This window comes from Bufo bufo, chromosome 9 (genome assembly GCF_905171765.1).
Source record: "Bufo bufo chromosome 9, aBufBuf1.1, whole genome shotgun sequence".
Classification (NCBI taxonomy): Eukaryota; Metazoa; Chordata; class Amphibia; order Anura; family Bufonidae; genus Bufo; species Bufo bufo.
This window is the reverse complement of record NC_053397.1, coordinates 62,960,756-62,986,323: the sequence shown is the minus strand read 5'-3', so window position 1 is coordinate 62,986,323 and position 25,568 is coordinate 62,960,756. Positions and strand designations below refer to the sequence as shown.

General features: G+C 46.6%; 1 protein-coding gene across 1 annotated transcript in view; it reads left to right on the top strand.

Moving 5' to 3' along the window:
- LOC120978929 (calcium-activated chloride channel regulator 1-like) overlaps window positions 1-24,764 on the top strand; it is a 75,738-nt gene extending 50,974 nt beyond the window's left edge. The window contains exons 12-14 of the mRNA XM_040407377.1: window positions 1,496-1,660; window positions 22,496-22,726; window positions 24,355-24,764. Coding sequence (XP_040263311.1) covers window positions 1,496-1,660; window positions 22,496-22,726; window positions 24,355-24,764 — 806 coding nt within the window. The remainder of the gene's footprint in view (window positions 1-1,495; window positions 1,661-22,495; window positions 22,727-24,354) is intronic.
- The last annotated feature ends 804 nt before the right edge of the window (window positions 24,765-25,568 follow it).

Sequence of the window (25,568 nt, the reverse complement as noted above, 5' to 3'; positions counted from 1 at the left end):
GGGGGGGGGGGGGTCAGAAAACCAGTATCTGGTGTGGCAACCATTTGCCTCACGCAGTGCAACACATATCGTTCGCATAGAGTTGATCAGGTTGTTAATTGTGGCCTGTGGAATGTTGGTCCACTCCTCTTTGATAGCTGTGCGAAGTTGTAGAATATTGGCAGGAACTGGAACACGCTGTCATATACGCAGATCCAGAGCATCCCAAACATGGTCAATGGGTGACATGTTCGGTGAGTATGCTGGCCATGCAAGAACTGGGATGTTTTCAGCTTCCGGGAATTGTGTACAGATCCTTGCAGTATGGGGCCGTGCATTATCTTGCTGCAATATGAGGTGATGGTCGTGGATGAATGGCACAACAAGGGGCCTCAGGATCTCTTCACGGTGTCTCTGGGCATTCAAAATGCCATCAATAAAATGCACCTATGTTGTTGTCCATAACATATGCCTGCCCAAACCATAACCCCACCGCCACCATGGGCCACTCGATCCACAACGTTGACGTCAGCAAAGCGCTCACCCACACAACGCCAAACACGCTGTCTGCCATCTGCCCTGAACAGTGAAAACCGGGACTCATCCGTGAACAGAATGCCTCTCCAACGCGCCAGATGCCATAGAATGTGAGCATTTGCCCACTCAAGTCGGTTACGACGACGAACTGCAGTCAGGTCCAGACCCCGATGAGGACGATGAGCATGCAGATGAGCTTCCCTGAGACGGTTTCTGACAGTTTGTGCAGAAATTCTTTGGTTATGCAAACAGATTGTTGCTGCAGCTGTCCGGGTGGCTGGTCTCAGATGATCATGGAGGTGAACATGCTAGATGTGGAGGTCCTGGGCTGGTGTGGTTACACGTGGTCTGCGGTTGTGAGGCCGGTTGGATGTACTGCCAAATTCTCTGAAATGCCTTTGGAGACGGCTTATGGTAGAGAAATGAACATTCATTGCACGGGCAACAGCTCTGGTAGACATTCCTGCAGTCAGCATGCCAATTGCACGCTCCCTCAAACATTGCGACATCTGTGGCATTGTGCTGTGTGATCAAACTGCACATTTCAGAGTGGTCTTTTATTGTGGGCAGTCTAAGGCACAGCTGTGCAATATTCATGCTGTCTAATCAGCACCTTGATAATGCCACACCTGTGAGGTGGGATGGATTATCTCGGCAAAGGAGAAGTGCTCACTAACACAGATTTAGACAGATTTATGAACAATATTTGAGAGTAATGGGACTTTTATGTATGTAGAAAATGTTTCAGATCTTTGAGTTCAGTTTTATGCAAAATGGGAGCAAAACCGAAAGTGTTGCATTTATATTTTTGGTCAGTGTAATTGTTCCTTAGGGTTATGAAAGTAATTGGTAAGCTTTTTCAAGATATTTTGTTTTAGAATATGAGAATGGCAGATATGACAACCTTCAAATATTACATTATGTAACATTTACATGAACAGAACATGTACTACTAAAAATATTCTTTATTTTCTCCAAGGTGCTGATATTGCTAAGAACGATGGCATCTACTCACAGTACTTTACATCTTTCTCAGTTAATGGAAGGTATAACTTAAAAGTACATGTGGTAAGCAGACAAAAGAATGGTCGTTTGGTACTTCCCCAAAACCGTGCTCTTTATATACCAGGCTATGTGGAGGATGGTAAGAAAACATAATTATTAAAATTACTGGTGTATTTTTTTAGATCTAATATGCAATACGTTTTTCTTTAAAATCATATATTCTCCTAGCTCATACTCTTCCAGTCAAAATGGCACTATAGACAGTATAACAAAACTAACATGATATCAAACTGAAGAAATAGGCTTATATCTTCGTGTACCAATTAATCTGGAGTTGGTTCCTCCATTCACTGCAAACAACTAAGCCACCACAAAGAGATTCCATGCTCCTTGTTCCTTGATATATAAGGGAGGCTTAAAAGGGAGTTCAATATTGATGGTCTATCCTCAGACTAGGTCACCAATGCCGGATCGGTGGGGGGTCATACTCCTGGCCAATCAGCTGTTTGGAGAGGCCTCTGTGCTTCAGTGAGAATCACATACTCTTTCTAGGCTAACAAATGATGGCTAGAGATGAGCGGACACCTGGATGTTCGGGTTCGGCCGAACTTGAAAAAAAAGTTCGGGTTCGGGACCTGAACTTGACCCGAACTTGACCCCGAAACCGAACCCCATTGAAGTCAATGGGGACCCGAACTTTTGGGCACTAAAATGGCTCTAAAATAGTCCTGGAAAGGGCTAGAGGGCTGCAAAAGGCATCAAAATGTGCTTAAGAGCATGACAACTGTTCTGCAAACAAATGTGGCTAGGGAAATTGCTTAAAATAACATAAAATACAGAAAATTAAAAATAACAATCTGGATATAGGAGTAGGAGGTTGAGGAGGCGGTGGATGGGTGGATGTGGCGGTGTAGGTTGACGTGGCGGTGAAGGAGGAATAGGTAGCTAACACTGATTTGTGTTATTTTTTATTTTTAAATGGGGTATCCCCCAAAATATTGGGACATATAACAAAATAAAACAAAGAATAAGTGCACTTAAGTACAAGAATGGATGGTTGAGGCTGGTATAAATGTCTATTCTGCACAAGGTACGGACAAGTCCTGTGGGATCCATGCCTGGTTTATTTTAATAAACGTAAGCTTGTCCACATTGGCTGCGGCCTGTGATAATGCTCTCTGCCGTGCTAAACACACGTTCACACTATACACTGGCTGCAGGGCAGGTCAGCACCTCCAAGGCTGACAAAGCTTTTCCACATTTGGGCCATGCTAACCCTGCCTTCTCAGGTGCTGGTGGTGCCCCAGCTGCATTGGCGACCTCTTCCTCCTCCTCTGCCTTCGCATTGTGCTTCCACTGTGCCCCCGCTGTCAGGTGGGAATGCTATCATCAGCGTGCGCTTGTAGTCGCGCATCTTCCGATCAGTAACAGATGTTTTCACTAAATTTAGTTCCCTGTCAGCAATGGAGAGCAGGGGTTCATTCACGGCAAAAGGGGGTTCATGTCACCCAGCAATAGAACAGAGGATTTTGAGAGATTTAGGCCCCTGTCACCGAGGCACAGCAGGGGTTCATACACGGCAAAAGGGGGTTCATGTCACCAGCAATAGAACAGAGGATTTTGAGAGATTTAGGCCCCTGTCACCCAGGCACAGCAGGGGTTCATTCACGGCAAAAGGGGGATCATGTCACCCAGCAATAGAACAGAGGATTTTGAGAGATTTAGGCCCCTGTCAGCAATGCAGAGCAGGGGTTCATTCACGGCAAAAGGGGGTTCATGTCACCCAGTAATAGAACAGAGGATTTTGAGAGATTTAGGCCCTGTCACCCAGGCACAGGAGGGGTTCATTCACGGCAAAAGGGGGATCTTGTCACCCAGCAATAGAACAGAGGATTTTGAGAGATTTAGGCCCTTGTCACCCAGGCACAGCAGGGGTTTGTATACGCCAAAAATGGTAAAATATCACCCGACAATTGAAAATAAGATTTTTTTCAATTTATGGCACTAAAATTGGCACTTTTTTAATTAAAATGGCTCTAAAATAGTCCTTGAAAAGGCTAGAGGGATGTAAAAGGCAGTAAAATGTGCTTAAGAGCATGGCAACTGCTTTGCAAATAAATGTGGATAGGGAAATAACTTAAAATGAAATAAAATAACTAAAAATTACAAATTATTAACCTGCAACTCAGAGAAGGAGGTAGATATGGAGTCGGAGGTTGAGGAGGCCGTGAATGTGGTGTTGTAGGTGGAGGCAGCAATGGAGGAGGAACAGGTAGCCAACAATGTTTTTTATTTTTTATTGGGGTAGGTAGCCCCCAAAATATTGGGACAAATAAAAAAAAAGAAAACAAAGAATCATTGCACTTGACTTGAGTACAAGAATGTATGTTTGATGGTGGTATAAATGTCTTTCTGCACAAGGTACAGACAAGTCTTGTGGGATCCAAGCCTGGTTCATTTTAATGAACGTGAGCTTGTCCATGTTGGCTGTGGACAGGCGGCTGCGTCTGTCTGTTAATGACGCCTCCTGCCGTGCTAAATACACGTTCAGAGAGTACACTGGCTGCAGGGCAGGCCAGCACCTCAAAGGCATACAGGGCAAGCTCTGGCCATGTGGACAATTTGGAGACCCAGAAGTTGAATGGGGCAGAACCATCAGTCAGTACGTGTAGGCGTGTGCACAGGTACTGTTCCACCATGTTGTTCAAATGCTGCCTCCTGCTAACACGCTCCATATCAGCAGTTGGGGCCGGTTGTTGCAGCGAGGTGACAAAGCTTTTCCACATGTCGGCCATGCTAACCCTGCCTTCTGAGGTGCTTGGCGCTGACACAGCTGCGTTGGCAACCTCTTCCTCCTCCCCTGCCTTTGCCTTGTGCTTCCACTTGTCCCCCGGCGTCAGTCGGGAATGCTCTCAGGAGAGCGTCTACCAGCGTGCGCCTGTAGTCGCGCATCTTCCAATCACGCTACAGTGAGGGAATTAAGGACGGCACATTGTCTTTGTAATGGGAATCCAGCAGGGTGGCCACCCAGTAGTCAGCACACGTTAAAATGTGGGCAACTCTGCAGTCGTTGCGCAGGCACTGCAGCATGTAGTCGCTCATGTGTGCCAGGCTGCCCAGAGGTGAGGACAAGCTGTCCTCTGTAGGAGGCGTATCGTCTGCGTCCTCCGTATCCCCCCAGCCACGCACCAGTGATGGGCCCGAGCTGCGTTGGATACCACCCCGCTGTGAACATGCTTCATCCCCATCCTCCTCCTCATCCTCCTCCTCCTCCTCCTCCAGTAGTGGGCCCTGGCTGGCCAAATTTGTACCTGGCCTCTGCTGTTGCAAAAATCCTCTTTCTGAGCCACTTCTAAAAGACTGGCCTGAAAGTGTTAGAGATGACCCCTCTTCCTCCTCCTCGTCCTGGGCCACATCCTCTTCCATCATCGCCCTAAGTGTTTTCTCAAGGAGACATAGAAGTGGTATTGTATCGCTGATAACGGCATCATCGCCACTGAACATGTTGGTGGAGTACTCAAAACAGCGCAACAGGGCACACAGGTCTCGCATGGAGGCCCAGTCATTGGTAGTGAAGTGGTGCTGTTCCGCAGTGCGACTCACCCGTGCGTGCTGCAGCTGAAACTCAACTTTGGCCTGCTGCTGCTCGCACAGTCTCTCCAGCATGTGCAAGGTGGAGTTCCACCTAGTGGGCACGTCGCATATGAGGTGGTGAGCGGGAAGGCGAAGTTACGCTGTAGAGCAGACAGCCGAGCGGCAGCAAGATGAGAACGCCGGAAGCGCGCACAAACGGCCCGCACTTTATGCAGCAGCTCAGACATGCCGGGGTAGTTGTGAATGAATTTCTGCACCACCAAATTCAGCACATGCGCCAGGCAAGGGATGTGCGTCAAACCGGCTGGTCCCAGAGCTGCAACGACATTTCGCCCATTATTGCACACACCAGGCCGGGCTTAAGGCCTACTGGCAGCAACCACTCGTCGGTCTGTTGTTCTATACCCGCCACAACTCCTGCGCGGTGTGGGGCCTGTTCCCCAAACACATCAGTTTCAGAATGGCCTGCTGACGTTTACCCCTGGCTGTGCTGAAGTTGGTGGTGAAGGTCTGTCGCTGACCGGATGAGGAGGTGGTAGAAGAGGAGGAGGAAGCCGAGTAGGAAGAGGAGGCAACAGGAGGCAAAGAATGATGCCCTGCGATCCTTGGCGGAAGGATGTGCGCCAAACAGCACTCCGCCTGGTGCCCAGCCGCCACTACATTTACCCAGTGTGCAGTTAGGGAGATATAGCGTCGCTGGCCGTGCTTACTGGTCCACGTATCTGTGGTTAGGTGGACCTTGCCACAGATGGCGTTGCGCAGTGCACACTTGATTTTATCCGATACTTTGTTGTGCAGGGAGGGCACGGCTCTCCTGGAGAAGTAGTGGCTGCTGGGAATGACGTACTGTGGGACAGCAAGCGACATGAGCTGTTTGAAGCTGTCCGTCTCCACCAGCCTGAATGACAGCATTTCAAAGGCCAGTAGTTTAGAAATGCTGGCATTCAGGGCCAGGGATTGAGGGTGGCTAGGTTGGAATTTATGCTTTCTCTAAAAGGTTTGTGAGATGGAGAGCTGAACGCTTCCGTGTGACATGGTGGAGATGCTTGGTGACTGAGGTGGTGGTGTTGGTGGCACATCCTATGTTTGCTGGGCGGCAGGTGCCAACGTTCCTCCAGAGGCGGAGGAAGAGGGAGCAGGAGGGGCCTGAGCCCTTTCTTGTTTTTGGAAGGTGCTTACTCCACTGCTCCACCCTGCTCCCTCTTTTGCTACGCTGTTGGCTCGGTCTCACCACTGCCTCTTCCTCCGAACTCTGATAGTCAGTGGCACGACCTTCATTCCATGTGGGGTATAGGACCTCATCGTCCCCTGCATCGTCTTCCACCCAATCTTCCTCCCTGACCTCCTTTGCGGTCTGCACACTGCAGAAAGACGCAGCAGTTGGCACCTGTGTTTCGTCATCATCAGAGACGTGCTGAGGTGGTATTCCCATGTCCTCATCAGGAAACATAAGTGGTTGTGCATCAGTGCATTCCATGTCTTCCACTCCTGTGGAAGGGCTAGGTGGATGCCCTTGGGAAATCCTGCCAGCAGAGTCTTCAAACAGCATAAGAGATTGCTGCATGACTTGAGGCTCAGACAGGTTCCCCGATATGCACGTGGGGTGATGTGACAGACTGATGGGCATGGGTTTCAGGCACCACCTGTGCGCTTTCTGCAGAAGACTGGGTGGGAGATAATGTGACGTGCTGGATCCACTGTCGGCCACCCAATTGACTAGCGCCTGTACTTGCTCAGGCCTTACCATCCTTAGAACGGCATTAGACCCGACCAAATATTGCTGTAGATTCTGGCGGCTACTGGGACCTGAGGTAGTAGGTTCAGTAGGACGTGTAGCTGTGGCAGAATGGCCACGTCCTCTCCCTGCACCAGAGGCTCCACCACCACCACGACCATGACCGCGTCCCTTATTATATGTTTGCCTCATAGTTAGCCTTCACAAAGCAAAGTAAAAAGTGGTTAAGTATGTTAAAAATAATTAACCGCAAATATAAACCCTGATGTAGGGTATTGCACTCTATTTTTCTTTTAAAACTCTATATGACAGCGGTATTTGTGGCCTAAATGTGACACTCACTTATGCACGTCTTATCACAGATGTGCAGTATATCAGAGGCTTTTTTCACACCAGTAACCAAAAAGCCGTATTTATAGCCTAAATGTGACAGTCACTTATGCACGTCTAATACCAGATGTGCAGTATATTAGAGGGTTTTTTCACCCTTACCAAAAAGCTGTATTTCTGTCAGCACCAGTTCTGTGAGAAGGTCTGGCAGACGTTCTTCTCTACTTCTTGTATAATGTTCTTTGTTTTGGTTTCACTTTGTCATCTCCTTTCCTTTTGCCAGGTGTCACTTATTTCGACTAATCGTCTTCCTTTTATAATCCCTTTCATACTGCCTCACTTTGTGGTTTATACTACTTCCTGGATGAAGTGTTCACTGCTGGAGGCTGCTTCTGCTGTTCGTTCAGATTAGTCTTTTACTTTATTGTGTTTCCTTGCTGGCTTGATTCTAGGTGACCCTGACTCCGTCCGTATTAAGTGCAGGGAGCCGATGGTCGTGTCACCTCACTATTATAGGGTTTTCAGGTGTCACATAGTATTAGGTACGCGGGCATGCAATCGTCTACCATACAAACCCTTGCATGTGCATAGCAGTCAGGGAGAGCTTTTAGGGTTTTATAGGGCTCACCTCATTATAAACCATTATCATCCGTGACATTATAAACCGCCATAACCGTCTTAAGCATGGATCCGATTTCAGCCTTGATTGACCGCATGCAAGGTCTTTCGCTGGAGGTAGCAGATCTCCGTAAAACTGTGTCTCAGTTTCAGGTGACCGGTTCTGCTGGCGTTCATGGAGTTTGTTTCGAGCCTAAGATCTCGCTCCCGGATACGTTCTCCGGGGGTAGTGAGTCTCAGTCTGTCTCAAACCCCTCTGAGGAGGAGGCCATGCAGCTGGGTTTGCTTGCCTCTGATAGTAGAGGATTCAGCTCTCAGAGGAGGGTTTGTTTCTGTTGTGGGGGTATAAGTCATTTGGCTAATGTTTGCCCCTCCAGGAGATTCATGGCTTTTTCTGAGGGTAATAAAAACCAAACAAAACAAAAAAAAACTCTAAAAACTTTCCATTTGCTACTATTGGCAAGGTTGATGCGGAAATTGAAGGTTTGCCGTTTGCTTGTAGTTCCTGTTTTCTCCTACCTGCCAGGGTGGCACTAGACAGCAAGAACATTGTTTGTGAGATTTTTGTAGATAGTGGAGCAGCTGTCAATCTCATTGATAATCAATTTGCAACAATGCATGGTTTCCAGGTTTGCACTTTGGAAAAGGATATACCTGTTTTTGCTATCGATTCCGCTCCACTTTCTCAAAGATCATTAAAGGGCATAGTTCACAATATCCGTTTGACTGTGGGTGACGGTCATGTTGAAGATATGTCATGTTTCGTCTTAAGCGGATTACCTACTCCTCTAGTGTTGGGGCTACCCTGGCTCACTAAACATAACCCCACCATTGATTGGCAAGCAAGGCAAATAAATGGTTGGAGTGAGTTTTGTAGTGAGAATTGCCTCACGGCGTCTCTTTCAGAGGTTTCTACCAAGACTGTGCCATCTTTTCTCTCTGAATTTTTTAATGTGTTTTCCGAGAGTGGTGTCCAGGAGTTGCCCCCTCACCGGGAGTACGTCTGCCCTATTAATCTCATCCCAGGCGCCAAGCTGCCAAAATCACGTTTATACAATCTCTCCCAACCTGAAAGAGTTGCTATGCGTACTTATATCTCTGAGAGCCTGAGAAAGGGACACATCCAACCTTCGAAGTCACCTGTTGCCGCTGTTTTTTTTTTGTTAAGAAAAAAGATGGTTCTTTAAGACCTTGTCTGGATTTCATGGAGCTGAACCGTATCACAATTTGTGACCCATATCCGCTTCCTCTGAATCCGGACCTGTTTAACCAGATTGTTGGGGCTAAAGTTTTTTTTAAGTTGGATTTAAGAGGGGCATACAACCTGGTCAGGGAAGGGGACGAATGGAAGACGGCCTTCAATACCCCTGAGGGTCATTTTGAGAATTTGGTTATGCCCTTTGGTTTGATGAATGCTCCGGCCGTCTTCCAACATTTTGTGAACAGCATTTTTTATCATTTAATGGGGAAATTTGTACTGGTGTATCTAGATGACATTTAGATTTTTTTCTCCTGATTTCAAGACTCTTCAGGACCACCTATGTCAGGTCTTGCTCATTCTGCCGGAGAATAAATTATACGCTAAACTGGAAAAATGTGTGTTTGCGGTTCCGGAGATTCAATTTCTTGGTTTTCTTCTCTCCGCTTCTGGTTTTCAGATGGACCCTGAGAAGGTCCGCGCTGTGCTTGATTGGGAGCTTCCTGAGAATCAGAAGGCGCTGATGCGGTTTTTGGGTTTTGCCAATTATTACAGAAAGTTCATTTTGAATTATTCCTCTGTTGTTAAGCCACTCACTGATATGACTAAAAAGGGGGTGGATTTTTCCTCGTGGTCGGTAGATGCGCTTAAAGCCTTTTCTAGTATTAAAGAGAGTTTTGCTTCCGCTCCCATTTTGGTACAACCTGATGTCTCTCTACCTTTTTATTGTTGAGGTGGTTGCTTCTGAGGTGGGTGTGGGTGCGGTCTTATCTCAGGGTCCCTCTCCTGCCAAATGGCGACCGTGTGCCTTTTTTCTCAAGGAAACTATCCTTTGCAGAGAGAAATTACGATGTGGGAGATAGGGAGTTGTTGGTCATCAAATTAGCTTTTGAGGAATGGCGCCATTGGTTAGAGGGAGCCAGACACCCTATTACCGTGTTTACCGACCATAAGAGTATGGCCTACTTGGAATCGACCAAGCGTCTGAACCCGAGACAGGCCAGATGGTCTTTGTTCTTTTCTAGGTTTAATTTTGTTGTTACATTCCGCCCTGGGGTTAAAAATAAGAAGGCGGATGCTCTGTCACGTTGTTTTCCGGGAGGGGGGAACTTTGAAGACCCGGGTCCCATTTTGGCTGAAGGGGTGGTCGTCTCTGCTCTTTATCCTGATTTGGAGGCAGAGGTTCAGGCAGAGGCTCCTGATCTGTGTCCTCCTGGGAGGTTGTTTGTGCCTCTCGCTTTACGACACAAGGTTTTTAAGGAGCACCGCGATACTGTCCTTGCTGGGCACCCGGGGAGTAGAGCCCCAGTGGATCTCATTGCTCGGAGATTCTGGTGGCCGGCTCTTCGTAAGACGGTTGAGTGTTTTGTGGCAGCCTGCGAGACCTGCGCAAGTGCCAAGTTCCCTCATTCCCGGCCATTTGGTTCTCTCCTCCCAGTTACCCATTCCTTTCCGTCCTTGGACGCATCTGTCCATGGACTTCATTACGGACCTGCCTCGTTCCTCGGGGAAGACTGTGATTCTGGTGGTAGTGAACCGTTTTAGAAAAATGGCACATTTCATTCCCTTTCCTGGGTTACCCAATGCTAAAACGCTGGAGCAAGCGTTGGTTGATCATATTGTTAAATTGCATGGCATTCCTTCAGACATCGTTTCTGACAGGGGCACGCAATTTGTTTCCAGATTCTGGAAGGCCTTCTGTTCTCGTTTGGGGGTTCGGTTGTCATTCTCTTCTGCTTTTCACCCGCAGTCGAATGGTCATACCGAACGTGTCAATCAGAATCTGGAGCCATATCTGCGCTGTTTTGTGGCGGAGAATCAGGAGGATTGGTATTCTTTTTTTGTCCCTTGCTGAGTTTGCTTTAAATAACCGTCGCCAGAAGTCCTCTGAAAAGTCACCATTTTTTGGTGCATATGGGTTTCATCCGCAGTTTGGGACATTCTCTGGAGGGGGGTCTTCTGGTTTACCTGATGAGGAGAGATTTTTCTCGTCTTTGTCATTTATTTGACAAAAGATTCAGGGTAATCTGAAGAGGATGAGCGAGAGATATAAGCTTGTGGCGGATAAGAGACGTGTGCCTGGTCCGGACCTGAATGTTGGTGATCTGGTGTGGTTGTCTAGAAAGAATATCAAACTGAAGGTTCCCTCCTGGAAGTTGGGTCCTAAGTTTATTGGGCCTTACAAGATCTTGTCCGTTATCAATCCCGTTGCCTTCCGTCTTGATCTTCCTCAGACTTGGAAGATCCATAATGTTTTTCACAAGTCCCTATTAAAACCTTATGTCCAACCCACTGTACCCTCCTCTTTGCCTCCTCCTCCGATTATTGTTGATGGTAATCTTGAATTTCAGGTCTCTAGATTTGTGGATTCTTGCATTATCCGCGGTTCTCTTCAGTACCTCGTTCATTGGGAGGGTTATGGTCCTGAGGAGAGGATGTGGGTCCCAGTGGCAGACATTAAGGCCACTCGTCTCATCAGGGCTTTCCATAGGTCTCATCCTGAGAAGGTGGGCTCTGAGTGTCCGGAGTCCACCCGTAGAGGGAGGGGTACTGTCAACGCCAGTTCTGTGAGAAGGTCTGGCAGACGTTCTTCTCTACCTCTTGTATGATGTTCTTTGTTTTGGTTTCACTTTCTCATTTCCTTTCCTTCTGCCAGGTGTCACTTATTTCGACTAATCGTCTTTCTTTATAATCCCTCTCATACTGCCTCACATTGCGGTTTATACTACTTCCTGGATGAAGTGTTCACTGCTGGAGGCTGCTTCTGCTGTTTGTTCAGATAAGTCTTTTACTTTATTGTGTTTCCTTGCTGGCTTGATTCTAGGTGACCCTGACTCCTTCCGTATTAAGTGCAGGGAGCCGGTGGTCGTGTCCCCTCACTATTATAGGGTTTTCAGGTGTCACACAGTATTAGGTACGCGGGCATGCAATCAACTACCATACAGACCCTTGCATGTGCATAGCAGTCAGGGAGAGCTCTGAGGGTTTTATAGGGCTCACCTATAAGCTCCTTAGTTTGGGATCAAGCCAGTCGCTCGTTTATTTATATGTAGAGTTGAGCGAACACCTGGATGTTCGGGTTCGAGAAGTTCGGCCGAACTTCCCGGAAATGTTCGGGTTCGGGATCCGAACCCGAACCGAACTTCGTCCCGAACCCGAACCCCATTGAAGTCAATGGGGACCCGAACTTTTGGGCACTAAAAAGGCTGTAAAACAGCCCAGGAAAGAGCTAGAGGGCTGCAAAAGGCAGCAACATGTAGGTAAATCCCCTGCAAACAAATGTGGATAGGGAAATGAATAAAAATAAAAATAAAAAAAATAAAAATGAACCAATATCAATTGGACAGAGGTCCCATAGCAGAGAATCTGGCTTCACGTCAGCAGAGAATCAGTCTCTTCATGCCATAGCAAAGAATCTGGCTTCATGTCAGCACAGAATCAGTCTCTTCATGCCATAGCAGAGAATCTGGCCTTATGTCAGCACAGAATCTGTCTTCATGTCATAGCAGAGAATCAGGCTTCACGTCACCCACCACTGGAACAGGCCACTGTCACACATTTAGGCCCCGGCATCCAGACAGAGGAGAGCGATCCAGTAACAGAGAATCTGGCCTTATGTCAGCGCAGAATCTGTCTTCATGTCATAGCAGAGAATCAGGCTTCACGTCACCCACCACTGGAACAGGCCACTGTCACACATTTAGGCCCCGGCACCCAGACAGAGGAGAGTGGTCCCGTAACAGAGAATCTGGCCTTATGTCAGCGCAGAATCTGTCTTTATGTCATAGCAGAGAATCAGGCTTCACGTCACCCACCACTGGAACAGGCCACTGTCACATATTTAGGCCCAGGCACCCAGGCAGAGGAGAGAGGTCGCGTAACAGAGAATCTGGCCTTATGTCAGCACAGAATCTGTCTTCATGTCATAGCAGAGAATCAGGCTTCACGTCACCCACCACTGGAACAGGCCACTGTCACACATTTAGGCCCCGGCACCCAGACAGAGGAGAGCGGTCCCGTAACAGAGAATCTGGCCTTATGTCAGCACAGAATCTGTCTTCATGTCATAGCAGAGAATCAGGCTTCACGTCACCCACCACTGGAACAGGCCACTGTCAAACATTTAGGCCCCGGCACCCAGACAGAGGAGAGCGGTCCCGTAACAGAGAATCTGGCCTTATGTCAGCACAGAATCTGTCTTCATGTCATAGCAGAGAATCAGGCTTCACGTCACCCACCACTGGAACAGGCCACTGTCACACATTTAGGCCCCGGCACCCAGACAGAGGAGAGCGGTCCCGTAACAGAGAATCTGGCCTTATGTCAGCGCAGAATCTGTCTTCATGTCATAGTAGAGAATCAGGCTTCACGTCACCCACCACTGGAACAGGCCACTGTCACACATTTAGGCCCAGGCACCCAGGCAGAGGAGAGAGGTCGCGTAACAGAGAATCTGGCCTTATGTCAGCACAGAATCTTTCTTCATGTCATAGCAGAGAATCAGGCTTCACGTCACCCACCACTGGAACAGGCCACTGTCACACATTTAGGCCCCGGCACCCAGACAGAGGAGAGTGGTCCCGTAACAGAGAATCTGGCCTTATGTCAGCGCAGAATCTGTCTTCATGTCATAGCAGAGAATCAGGCTTCATGTCACCCACCACTGCAACAGGCCACTGTCACACATTTAGGCCCAGGCACCCAGGCAGAGGAGAGAGGTCGCGTAACAGAGAATCTGGCCTTATGTCAGCACAGAATCTTTCTTCATGTCATAGCAGAGAATCAGGCTTCACGTCACCCACCACTGGAACAGGCCACTGTCACACATTTAGGCCCCGGCACCCAGACAGAGGAGAGCGGTCCCGTAACAGAGAATCTGGCCTTATGTCAGCGCAGAATCTGTCTTCATGTCATAGTAGAGAATCAGGCTTCACGTCACCCACCACTGGAACAGGCCACTGTCACACATTTAGGCCCAGGCACCCAGGCAGAGGAGAGAGGTCGCGTAACAGAGAATCTGGCCTTATGTCAGCACAGAATCTTTCTTCATGTCATAGCAGAGAATCAGGCTTCACGTCACCCACCACTGGAACAGGCCACTGTCACACATTTAGGCCCCGGCACCCAGACAGAGGAGAGTGGTCCCGTAACAGAGAATCTGGCCTTATGTCAGCGCAGAATCTGTCTTCATGTCATAGCAGAGAATCAGGCTTCATGTCACCCACCACTGGAACAGGCCACTGTCATATATTTAGGCCCAGGCACCCAGGCAGAGGAGAGAGGTCGCGTAACAAAGAATCTGGCTTCATGTCAGCACAGAATAAGTCTTCATGTCATAGCAGAGAATCAGGCTTTACGTCACCCACCACTGGAACAGGCCACTGTCACACATTTAGGCCCGGCACCCAGACAGAGGAGAGGTTCATTCAACTTTGGGTTGCCCCGCAATATAATGGTAAAATGAAATTAAAAATAGTATTGAATGAGGAAGTGCCCTGGAGTAGAATAATATATTGTTAAGGGGAGGTAGTTAATATCTAATCTGCACAAGGGATGGACAGGTCTTGTGGGATCCATGCCTGGTTCATTTTTATGAACGTCAGCTTGTCCACATTGGCTGTAGACAGGCGGCTGCGTTTGTCTGTAATGACGCCCCCTGCCGTGCTGAATCCACGTTCAGACAAAACGCTGGCCGCCGGGCAGGCCAGCACCTCCAAGGCATAAAAGGCTAGCTCTGGCCACGTGGACAATTTGGAGACCCAGAAGTTGAATGGGGCCGAACCATCAGTCAGTACGTGGAGGGGTGTGCACAGGTACTGTTCCACCATGTTAGTGAAATGTTGCCTCCTGCTAACACGTTCCGTATCAGGTGGTGGTGCAGTTAGCTGTGGCGTGGTGACAAAACTTTTCCACATCTCTGCCATGCTAACCCTGCCCTCAGAGGAGCTGGCCGTGACACAGCTGCGTTGGCGACCTCTTGCTCCTCCTCTGCCTTCGCCTTGGGCTTCCACTGGTTCCCCTGTGACATTTGGGAATGCTCTCAGTAGCGCGTCTACCAACGTGCGCTTGTACTCGCGCATCTTCCTATCACGCTCCAGTGTAGGAAGTAAGGTGGGCACATTGTCTTTGTACCGGGGATTCAGCAGGGTGGCAACCCAGTAGTCCGCACACGTTAAAATGTGGGCAACTCTGCTGTCGTTGCGCAGGCACTGCAGCATGTAGTCGCTCATGTGTGCCAGGCTGCCCAGAGGTAAGGACAAGCTGTCCTCTGTGGGAGGCGTATCGTCATCGTCCTGTGTTTCCCCCCAGCCACGCACCAGTGATGGGCCCGAGCTGCTTTGGGTGCCACCCCGCTGTGAACATGCTTCATCCTCATCCTCCTCCACCTCCTCCTCATCCTCGTCCTCCTCGTCCTCCAGTAGTGGGCCCTGTCTGGCCACATTTGTACCTGGCCTCTGGTGTTGCAAAAAACCTCCCTCTGAGTCACTTCGAAGAGACTGGCCTGAAAGTGCTAAAAATGACCCCTCTTCCTCCTCTTCCTCCTGGGCCACCTCCTCTTCCATCATCGCCCTAAGTGTTTTCTCAAGGAGACATAGAAGTGGTATTGTAACGCTGATAACGGCGTCATCGCCACTGGCCATGTTGGTGGAGTACTCGAAACAGCGCAACAGGGCAAACAGGTCTCGCATGGAGGCCCAGTCATTGGTGGTGAAGTGTGTCTGATCCACAGTGCGACTGACCCGTGCGTGCTGCAGCTGAAACTCCACTATGGCCTGCTGCTGCTCGCACAGTCTGTCCAGCATATGCAAGGTGGAGTTCCACCTGGTGGGTACGTCGCATATGAGGCGGTGAGCGGGAAGGCCGAAGTTACGCTGTAGCGCAGACAGGCGAACAGCGGCAGAGTGTGAACGCCGGAAGCGCGAACAGACGGCCCGCACTTTATGCAGCAGCTCTGACATGTCGGGGTAGTTGCGAATGAACTTCTGCACCACCAAATTCAGCACATGCGCCAGGCAAGGGATGTGCGTCAAACCGGCTAGTCCCAGAGCTGCAACGAGATTTCGCCCATTATCGCACACCACCAGGCCGGGCTTGAGGCTCACCGGCAGCAACCACTCGTCGGTCTGTTGTTCTATACCCCGCCACAACTCCTGTGCGGTGTGGGGCCTGTCCCCCAAACATATGAGTTTCAGAATGGCCTGCTGACGTTTACCCCGGGCTGTGCTGAAGTTGGTGGTGAAGGTGTGTGGCTGACTGGATGAGCAGGTGGAAGAAGAGGAGGAGGAAGCTGAGTAGGAGGAGACAGGAGGCAAAGAATGTTGCCCTGCGATCCTTGGCGGTGGAAGGACGTGCGCCAAACAGCTCTCCGCCTGGGGCCCAGCCGCCACTACATTTACCCAGTGTGCAGTTAGGGAGATATAGCGTCCCTGGCCGTGCTTACTGGTCCACGTATCTGTGGTTAGGTGGACCTTGCCACAGATGGCGTTGCGCAGTGCACACTTGATTTTATCGGACACTTGTTTGTGCAGGGAAGGCACGGCTCTCTTGGAGAAGTAGTGGCGGCTGGGAACAACATACTGTGGGACAGCAAGCGACATGAGCTGTTTGAAGCTGTGTGTGTCCACCAGCCTAAATGACAGCATTTCATAGGCCAGTAGTTTAGAAATGCTGGCATTCAGGGCCAGGGATCGAGGGTGGCTAGGTGGGAATTTACGCTTTCTCTCAAATGTTTGTGAGATGGAGAGCTGAACGCTGCCGTGTGACATGGTTGAGATGCTTGGTGACGCAGGTGGTGGTGTTGGTGGTACATCCCATGTTTGCTGGGCGGCAGGTGCCAACGTTCCTCCAGAGGCAGAGGATAAGGCCGAGGCGGCGGCAGCAGCAGAGAAGAGGCCGAGGCGGCGGCAGCAGCAGAAGAGGCCGAGGCGGCAGCAGCAGAAGAGGCAGCAGGGGGAGCCTGAGTGACTTCCTTGTTTTTAAGGTGTTTACTCCACTGCAGTTCATGCTTTGCATGCAGGTGCCTGGTCATGCAGGTTGTGCTAAGGTTCAGAACGTTAATGCCTCGCTTCAGGCTCTGATGGCACAGCGTGCAAACCACTCGGGTCTTGTCGTCAGCACATTGTTTGAAGAAGTGCCATGCCAGGGAACTCCTTGAAGCTGCCTTTGGGGTGCTCGGTCCCAGATGGCGGCGGTCAGTAGCAGGCGGAGTCTCTTGGCGGCGGGTGTTCTGATTTTGCCCACTGCTCCCTCTTTTGCTACGCTGTTGGCTCGGTCTCACCACTGCCTCTTCCTCCGAACTGTGAAAGTAAGTGGCACGACCTTCATTCCATGTGGGGTCTAGGACCTCATCGACCCCTGCATCGTCTTCCACCCAGTCTTGATCCCTGACCTCCTGTTCAGTCTGCACACTGCAGAAAGACGCAGCAGTTGGCACCTGTGTTTCGTCATCATCAGAGACGTGCTGAGGTGGTATTCCCATGTCCTTATCATCAGGAAACATAAGTGGTTGTGCGTTAGTGCATTCTATCTCTTCCACCCCTGGTGAAGAGCTAGGTAGATGCCCTTGGGAAACCCTGGCAGCAGAGTCTTCAAACAGCATAAGAGACTGCTGCATAACTTGAGGCTCAGACAGTTTCCCTGATATGCATGGGGGTGATGTGACAGACTGATGGGCTTGGTTTTCATGCGCCATCTGTGCGCTTCCTGCTGAAGACTGGGTGGGAGATAATGTGAACGTGCTGGATGCACTGTCGGCCACCCAATTGACTAATGCCTGTACCTGCTCAGGCCTTACCATCCTTAGAACGGCATTGGGCCCCACCAAATATCCCTGTAAATTCTGGCGGCTACTGGGACCTGAGGTAGTTGGTACACTAGGAAGTGTGGCTGTGGCAGAACGGCCACGTCCTCTCCCAGCACCAGAGGGTCCACTAACACCACCACGACCATGTCCACGTCCGCGTCCGCGTCCCTTGTTAGATGTTTTCCTCATTGTTCCCGTTCACCACAATTTTGAGAATGGCAAATTTGGGAATAGTTTTTCAACACAGAAAAAAAAAAATGTGCTTTTACGGTCACTACAAATAACTTGACCAGCTAAAACAGTACAGATTTGCTTGAATAGAAATGTGAGACCTTTTTTTTTTTTTGCACTGTGTGACAGGTTAAGGTTTAATCACAGAATCAGACTTCTATCTGCACGGTAGCGTGTGTCTTAGGTTTTTCTGAATGACACTATCAGTACCTTCAATGTAAGATATCCTTTTTGGGATAGATTTCAAGTAGGCCTCAAATACCAGAAACTAGTTATTTTGAGAATGGCAAATTTGGGAATAGTTTTTCAACCCAGAAAAAAAAAGTGCTTTTACGGTCACTACAAATAACTTGACCAGCTAAAACAGTACAGATTTGCTTGAATAGAAATGTGAGACCTGTTTTTTTTTGCACTGTGTGACAGGTTAAGGTTTAATCACAGAATCAGACTTCTATCTGCACGGTAGCGTGTGTCTTAGGTTTTTCTGAATGACACTATCAGTACCTTCAATGTAAGATATCCTTTTTGGGATAGATTTCAAGTAGGCCTCAAATACCAGAAACTAGTTATTTTGAGAATGGCAAATTTGGGAATAGTTTTTCAAACCAGAAAAGAAAATGTGCTTTTACGGTCGCTACAAATAACTTGACCAGCTAAAACAGTACAGATTTGCTTGAATAGAAATGTGAGACCTGTTTTTTTTTTTGCACTGTGTGACAGGTTAAGGTTTAATCTCAGAATCAGACTTCTATCTGCACGGTAGCGTGTGTCTTAGGTTTTTCTGAATGACACTATCAGTACCTTCAATGTAAGATATCCTTTTTGGGATAGATTTCAAGTAGGCCTCAAATACCAGAAACTAGTTTATTTGAGAATGGCAAATTTGGGAATAGTTTTTCAACCCAGAAAAAAAAATGTGCTTTTACGGTCACTACAAATAACTTGACCAGCTAAAACAGTACAGATTTGCTTGAATAGAAATGTGAGACCTGTTTTTCTTTGCACTGTGTGACAGGGTAAGGTTTAATCTCAGAATCAGACTTCTATCTGCACGGTAGCGTGTGTCTTAGGTTTTTCTGAATGACACGATCAGTACCTTCAATGTAAGATATCCTTTTTGGGATAGATTTCAAGTAGGCCTCAAATACCAGAAACTAGTTATTTTGAGAATGGCAAATTTGGGAATAGTTTTTCAAACCAGAAAAAAAAATGTGCTTTTACGGTCGCTACAAATAACTTGACCAGCTAAAACAGTACAGATTTGCTTGAATAGAAATGTGAGACCTGTTTATTTTGCACTGTGTGACAGGTTAAGGTTTAATCTCAGAATCAGACTTCTATCTGCACGGTAGCGTGTGTCTTAGGTTTTTCTGAATGACACTGTCAGTACCTTCAATGTAAGATATCCTTTTTGGGATAGATTTCAAGTAGGCCTCAAATACCATAAACTAGTTATTTTGAGAATGGCAAATTTGGGAATAGTTTTTCAACCCAGAAAAAAAAAGGGCTTTTACGGTCGCTACAAATAACTTGACCAGCTAAAACAGTACAGATTTGCTTGAATAGAAATGTGAGACCTGTTTTTTTTTGCACTGTGTGACAGGTTAAGGTTTAATCTCAGAATCAGACTTCTATCTGCACGGTAGCGTGTGTCTTAGGTTTTTCTGAATGACACTATCAGTACCTTCAATGTAAGATATCCTTTTTGGGATAGATTTCAAGTAGGCCTCATATACCAGAAACTAGTTATTTTGAGAATGGCAAATTTGGGAATAGTTTTTCAACCCAGAACAAAAAGTATGCTTTTACGGTCACTACAAATAACTTGACCAGCTAAAACAGTACAGATTTGGTTGAATAGAAATGTCAGGTCTATTTTTTATGCGCTGGGTGACAGGCTCAACTTGCCCCTGATGTAGTATATGGCCAAAAAATAACCACACTGTTGATGGTTAAATGCACTTGGGTGACACAGGCTCAGCCTGCACCAGATGTAGTATATGGCCAAAAAATAATCAGACTGTTGATGGTTAAATGCACTTCGGTGACACAGGCTCAGCCTGCAGCTGATGTAGTATATGGCCAAAAAATAACCAGACTGTTGATGGTTAAATGCACTTCGGTGACACAGGCTCAGCCTGCAGCTGATGTAGGATATAGCACAAAATAACCACACTATTGATGGTTAAATACACTTGGTGATAGCTTGTGCTGGCGCACCACAAGTCACAAAATGGCTGCCGATCACCCCAGAAAAAAAGTGATCTAAAAACGCTCTGGGCAGCCTCAAAAGAGCAAGTCAATATTAGCACTTCAATGATCCACAGCTGCAGATCGATCACAGAATGAAGTCTTTTGGAGGAGTTAATCACTGCCTAATCTCGCCCTAACGTCGCAGCTGCAACCTCTCCCTATGCTTCAATCAGCAGAGTGACGTGCAGCGCAACGTGACCCAAGCTTATATAGAGGCTGGGTCACATGCTGCACTGGCCAATCACAGCCATGCAAATAGTAGGCAAGGCTGTGATGGCCTCTTGGGGCAAGTAGTATGACGCTTGTTGATTGGCTGCTTTGCAGCCTTTCAAAAAGCGCCAAGAAAGCACCGAACCCGAACACAGACTTTTACGAAAATGTTCGGGTTCGGGTCCGTGTCACGGACACCCCAAAATTCGGTACGAACCTGAACTATACAGTTCGGGTTCGCTCATCCCTATTTATATGTTCCGGCTGCTAACTTCATCTGTGACAATTTCTGTCCTAAATGTGACAGTCACTTATGCCCGTGTAATCCCAGATGTGCAGTATATTAGAGGGTTTTTTACCCCAGTATGCCAAAGCCGTATTTATGGCCTAAATGTTTCAGTCACTTATGCACGTGTAATCCCAGATGTGCAGTATATCAGAGGGTTTTTTACCCCAGTATGCCAAAGCCGTATTTATGGCCTAAATGTGACAGTCACTTATGCACGTGTAATCCCAGATGTGCAGTATTAGAGGGTTTTTCACCCTAACCAAAAAGCTGTATTTCTGGCCTAAATGTGACAGTCACTTATGCACGTGTACTCCCAGATGTGCAAGTATATTTGAGGCTTTTTTCACCCCACACTAACCAAAAAGCGGTATTTCTGTCCTAAATGTGACAGTCACTTATGCACGTGTAATCCCAGATGTGCAGTATATCAGAGGCTTTTTTCACCCCAGTATGCCAAAGCCGTATTTATCGCCTAAATGTGACAGTCCCTTATGCACGTGTAATCCCAGATGTGCAGTATATTAGAGGGTTTTTCACCCTAACCAAAAAGCTGTATTTCTGGCCTAAATGTGACAGTCACTTATGCACGTGTACTCCCAGATGTGCAAGTATATTTGAGGCTTTTTTCACCCCACCCTAACCAGAAAGCTGTATTTCTGTCCTAAATGTGACAGTTACTTATGCACGTGTAATCCCAGATGTGCAGTATATTAGAGGCTTTTTTCATCCTAACCAAAAAACTGTATTTCTGTCCTAAATGTGACAGTCACTTATGCTTGTCTAATCCCAGATGTGCAGTATATTAGAGGGTTTTTTCACCCCAGTATGCCAAAGCTGTATTTCTGGACTTGCAGATAGCCTATGCTGGTGTACTATCATTGCATAAAATGGCTGCCGATCATGTATTGATATTGACTAACTGAAGAAAAAAAAGTTTGCTTTTTAGCAGTTGTTGGCTCAGGGCAGGCTTAAAAAAATTGTGCACTTCACCCACAAAACACTTTTTCTGTAGATCGTTGAGTACATAAACCAGTTCTTGATAAGATTTCTCCCTGATCTCTCCCTCACAGCAGCTGCAGCCTCTCCCTACACTAATCCGAGCAGAGTGACGGGGCGGCGCTACATGACTCCAGCTTAAATAGAGGCTGGGTCACATGCTGCAGTTGGCCAATCACAGTTATGCCAACAGTAGGCATGGCTGTGATGGCCTTTTGGGGCAAGTAGTATGACGCTTGTTGATTGGCTGCTTTGCAGCCTTTCAAAAAGCGCCATAAAAATCGCTGAACACCGAACCCGAACTTTTACGTAAATGTTCGGGTTCGGGTCCGGGTGCCGAAAACCCTAAAGTTCGCTCAACTCTAATGATGGCACATTCTTTGATCCAATGGCCTATTTCCAACTCAGTCGCCTTCAATGCTGTAATACAGAGAACAGCCGTTATATAATACACAATTTTGTGCTTGGCATCCGGCGAGAAGGCCGTAGCTCCTACTGGACCTCTACAACATCTTTAAACAGCTGATCAGTAGAGGTGCTTGGAGTTGGACCCCCACTAATCAGATGTTGATGACTATAGTTTTTAATGTCTGACAAAAAGGCTTGTCCTTGTGAGCTCAGTTATTTCTGATCACATGTCTGAAATGGAAAATTTATCAGAAAACACCTTTAACAAAAAATAAGCACACAAATCAACACATACGTTCTTTTTTTCAGGTGTGACCACCATGAATCCACCAAGACCTGTAATAAATGAAGAAGAACTTGTTGTAGATCCGTTTAGTAGAACTGCATCAGGAGGATCTTTTTTGATGTCTAATATACCCACGAAACTTCCCACAGACATCTTTAAACCAGAAAAAATAACTGACTTAGAAGCAAGGATAGTTGATAGCAGTATTGTTTTAGCCTGGACGGCCACTGGTGATGAACTGGACAAGGGAACTGGTGAGATATTTCTATATAATATTGATATTACTATCAGTTTGTGTTTATACATTGTCTTACCAGGGAAAATCAATTCACACATTTACAAGCTATCATCTCTGAACTATTCAGTCCCATTGATTATATGAGAATTGTATAATGCTGGCTGGTTCCTCTACAACTTAGAACTTATTGTTGGAGGTCCTTTCAGCAGGATACCCTTTCATTGGGGATCCTTCTAATGAAAATTGTATGTCCAATGTAATGCGTTGTGGTTATTTTTAAGTTGTTTTTGAAGCCATATCAAGATAAGGAGATGTTTTCTGTAATTTCTAGCAAAACCAGTACAGTTTTTAACCTCTTCTAGACTGCCCAATGTACACTTATGTTGGCGGTTTAGCATTTAAAAATGACGTTGGGTGCCTGCTGTTTTATGCGATCAACAATCACGGTTATCGCATACATTCAACTCCTCAGATGCCGTAGTCCAATGTGATTATGGTATCTGGGAGGTTAAAGACCGGGAGCACAATTGGGGGAGCCATAGGAACACAGTGTAATCTCCATAGACTCCAATGCTAATGCATTGTAGTCTATAAGAAAAGCAATCTAATTATTGCTTGTTATTGTTCCCTATGGAACCTATTAAAGAGTGTAAAAAAATAGAAACATTTGTAATTTCTTTTTTAAAAATAACCCCTTTCACCAAAATTTTTATTAAAAAAAATCATTAAAAAAAATACACACCATTGCTGTCGCTGCGTGCAAAAATGGCCATACTATTAAAATATGAAAATATTTATCCCATGAGGCAAATGGCGAAACAGAAAAAAAAAGTCAAAAGGCTTCACCTCCCACAATTTTTTTTATAAAAAGTGATAAAAAACGAGCTTTCCCACAGCTCTGTACCCATAAAAATAAAAAAATAAATTATGGGGGTCAGAATATGGGCATGCAAAGAAAAAAAATTGTTTTTTTCCAATGTTTTTATTACATATGTGTACTGACCCAGAGAATGAAAGTAACAGGTCAGTTTTACTGCATAGGAAACGCTGTAAAAACAAAACCCATAAAACTGTGGCAGAATTGTGTTTTTTTTATTCCACCCCATTTAGAATTATATACAACCATAAATGGTGCCATTAGAAAGTACTACTTGTCCCGCAAAAAAACAAGCCTTAATAAAAATGAAAAAAATAAAAAAGTTATGGCTTTGAGAAGGCTGGGAGTAAAAAGCGAAAATGAAAAAAAAAAAATAAGAAAATCGCCAGTTCTTGAAGGGGTTAATTTAAGACAAAGAGGCTTGTCTTTGTGATTTCAGTTATTTTTGACCTCATAATTACAATGGGTGAATGATGCATCCGTTATGGGTAGGGCTATACATTGAGATTTCCTGATGTAGCTTTGGAAGCTAAAACCAGGAGAGAATTCAAAAAAGAGAAGTCATACCTATACTTTATACTTTCTTATCTTTCATCACCCGCTCCTGATTTTGGATTTCAAAACTGCATCAGGAAACCCGAACATGTTGTTGTACCCTCTGTTTCTAGAAAGTTTCCACTCTAATGTATATGGTTCACACTGAAAGAAGAGGTCTTTGAGATTATTTGAATGACTAACCTGATATATTTGTATATTTCTGTCTCCAGCTACAAGCTATGACTTAAGGATGAGCATTAACCATAAAGATCTTAGAGAAAACTTTGCTGGAGCAACTCCAGTAAACATTTCCAGTATCTCCCCACAAGAGGCTGGAAACAGAGAAACATTCTCATTTGTGCCAGAAGATGTTGTTATAGAAAATGGAACCATTCTTTTCTTTGCTTTAGTTGCTATTGATAAAGCAGCTAAAACATCAGATGTTTCTAACATAGCCCAGGCGGCTCTCATCATTCCACCAGAACCAGCTCCCACAAGAGACAGCTCAGATGGGCTGAATATAACCACAATCACAGTAATAGTATGTTCATCAGTAATCGTTATCTGTATCATTATAAGTATTACCACCTGTATTGTCAGCTGTCAAAGGAAGAAGAAGAATCCAGAATTGAGAGTGTGAGAACACAAGCTAATCTGAGGAATACATTAAAGGGGTTGTCCAGGATTTTACATTTGTTGGCCTATCCTCAGGATAGTGAAGTTCCCCAGATCTGGCGGTATCAGCAAATGTTTTATATGTACAGTATTATGTTATGTTGTTTTCCTTCCGTGTATATCAGCATGGAAAGTATGGTTGGCAATGGTTGGCAGGAACAGGACTAACAACCTTGTTCCTTCTCTCTTGGTAGGAGTGGGCTGGTACTACTTCTTGCAAGGAGGGGGAGTTCCAGAGTAGAGAGAGAGGAGATAGGAAGCACATGCCAGAGCTCCTACTCCTAGACCTTCTTACTCCATTCTGCTGTGAGACCATCAATCCGGTGAGATTGCCAGAATCAAGAATACAGCTTCTAAGAGGCTTCAGTGTGTCTAGACAGCAGAGTGATCAGTGAAATGACAGCTTTACGGACCCTGCTGCCAGTGAGGGGAAACATGTCAGATACCCATCAGCGAGAATAGCCACCAGGCCATATTAACTTCAAGTCTGTATCACATAGCAAACACTAATATCCACAAGTGCCTGCTAGTGCCATTAAATTGCTATCCAACCAGGCGCCATACCAAGTATTGCACTTTGTCTCTACTACTGCTAGATGCGCCACATGTTATATTCTGCACTAAGTAAAGAGGTATTTTTATACTTTTCTTCTGGCCTGATTCTTTAAACCAACTTTCCACTGCAGTGATTCCCAGGGAACAACTGACTGAGAAAGTACACTGTGATATATTATCACAACCACCCCCATGTTCCGGAATGGCTCCTCAG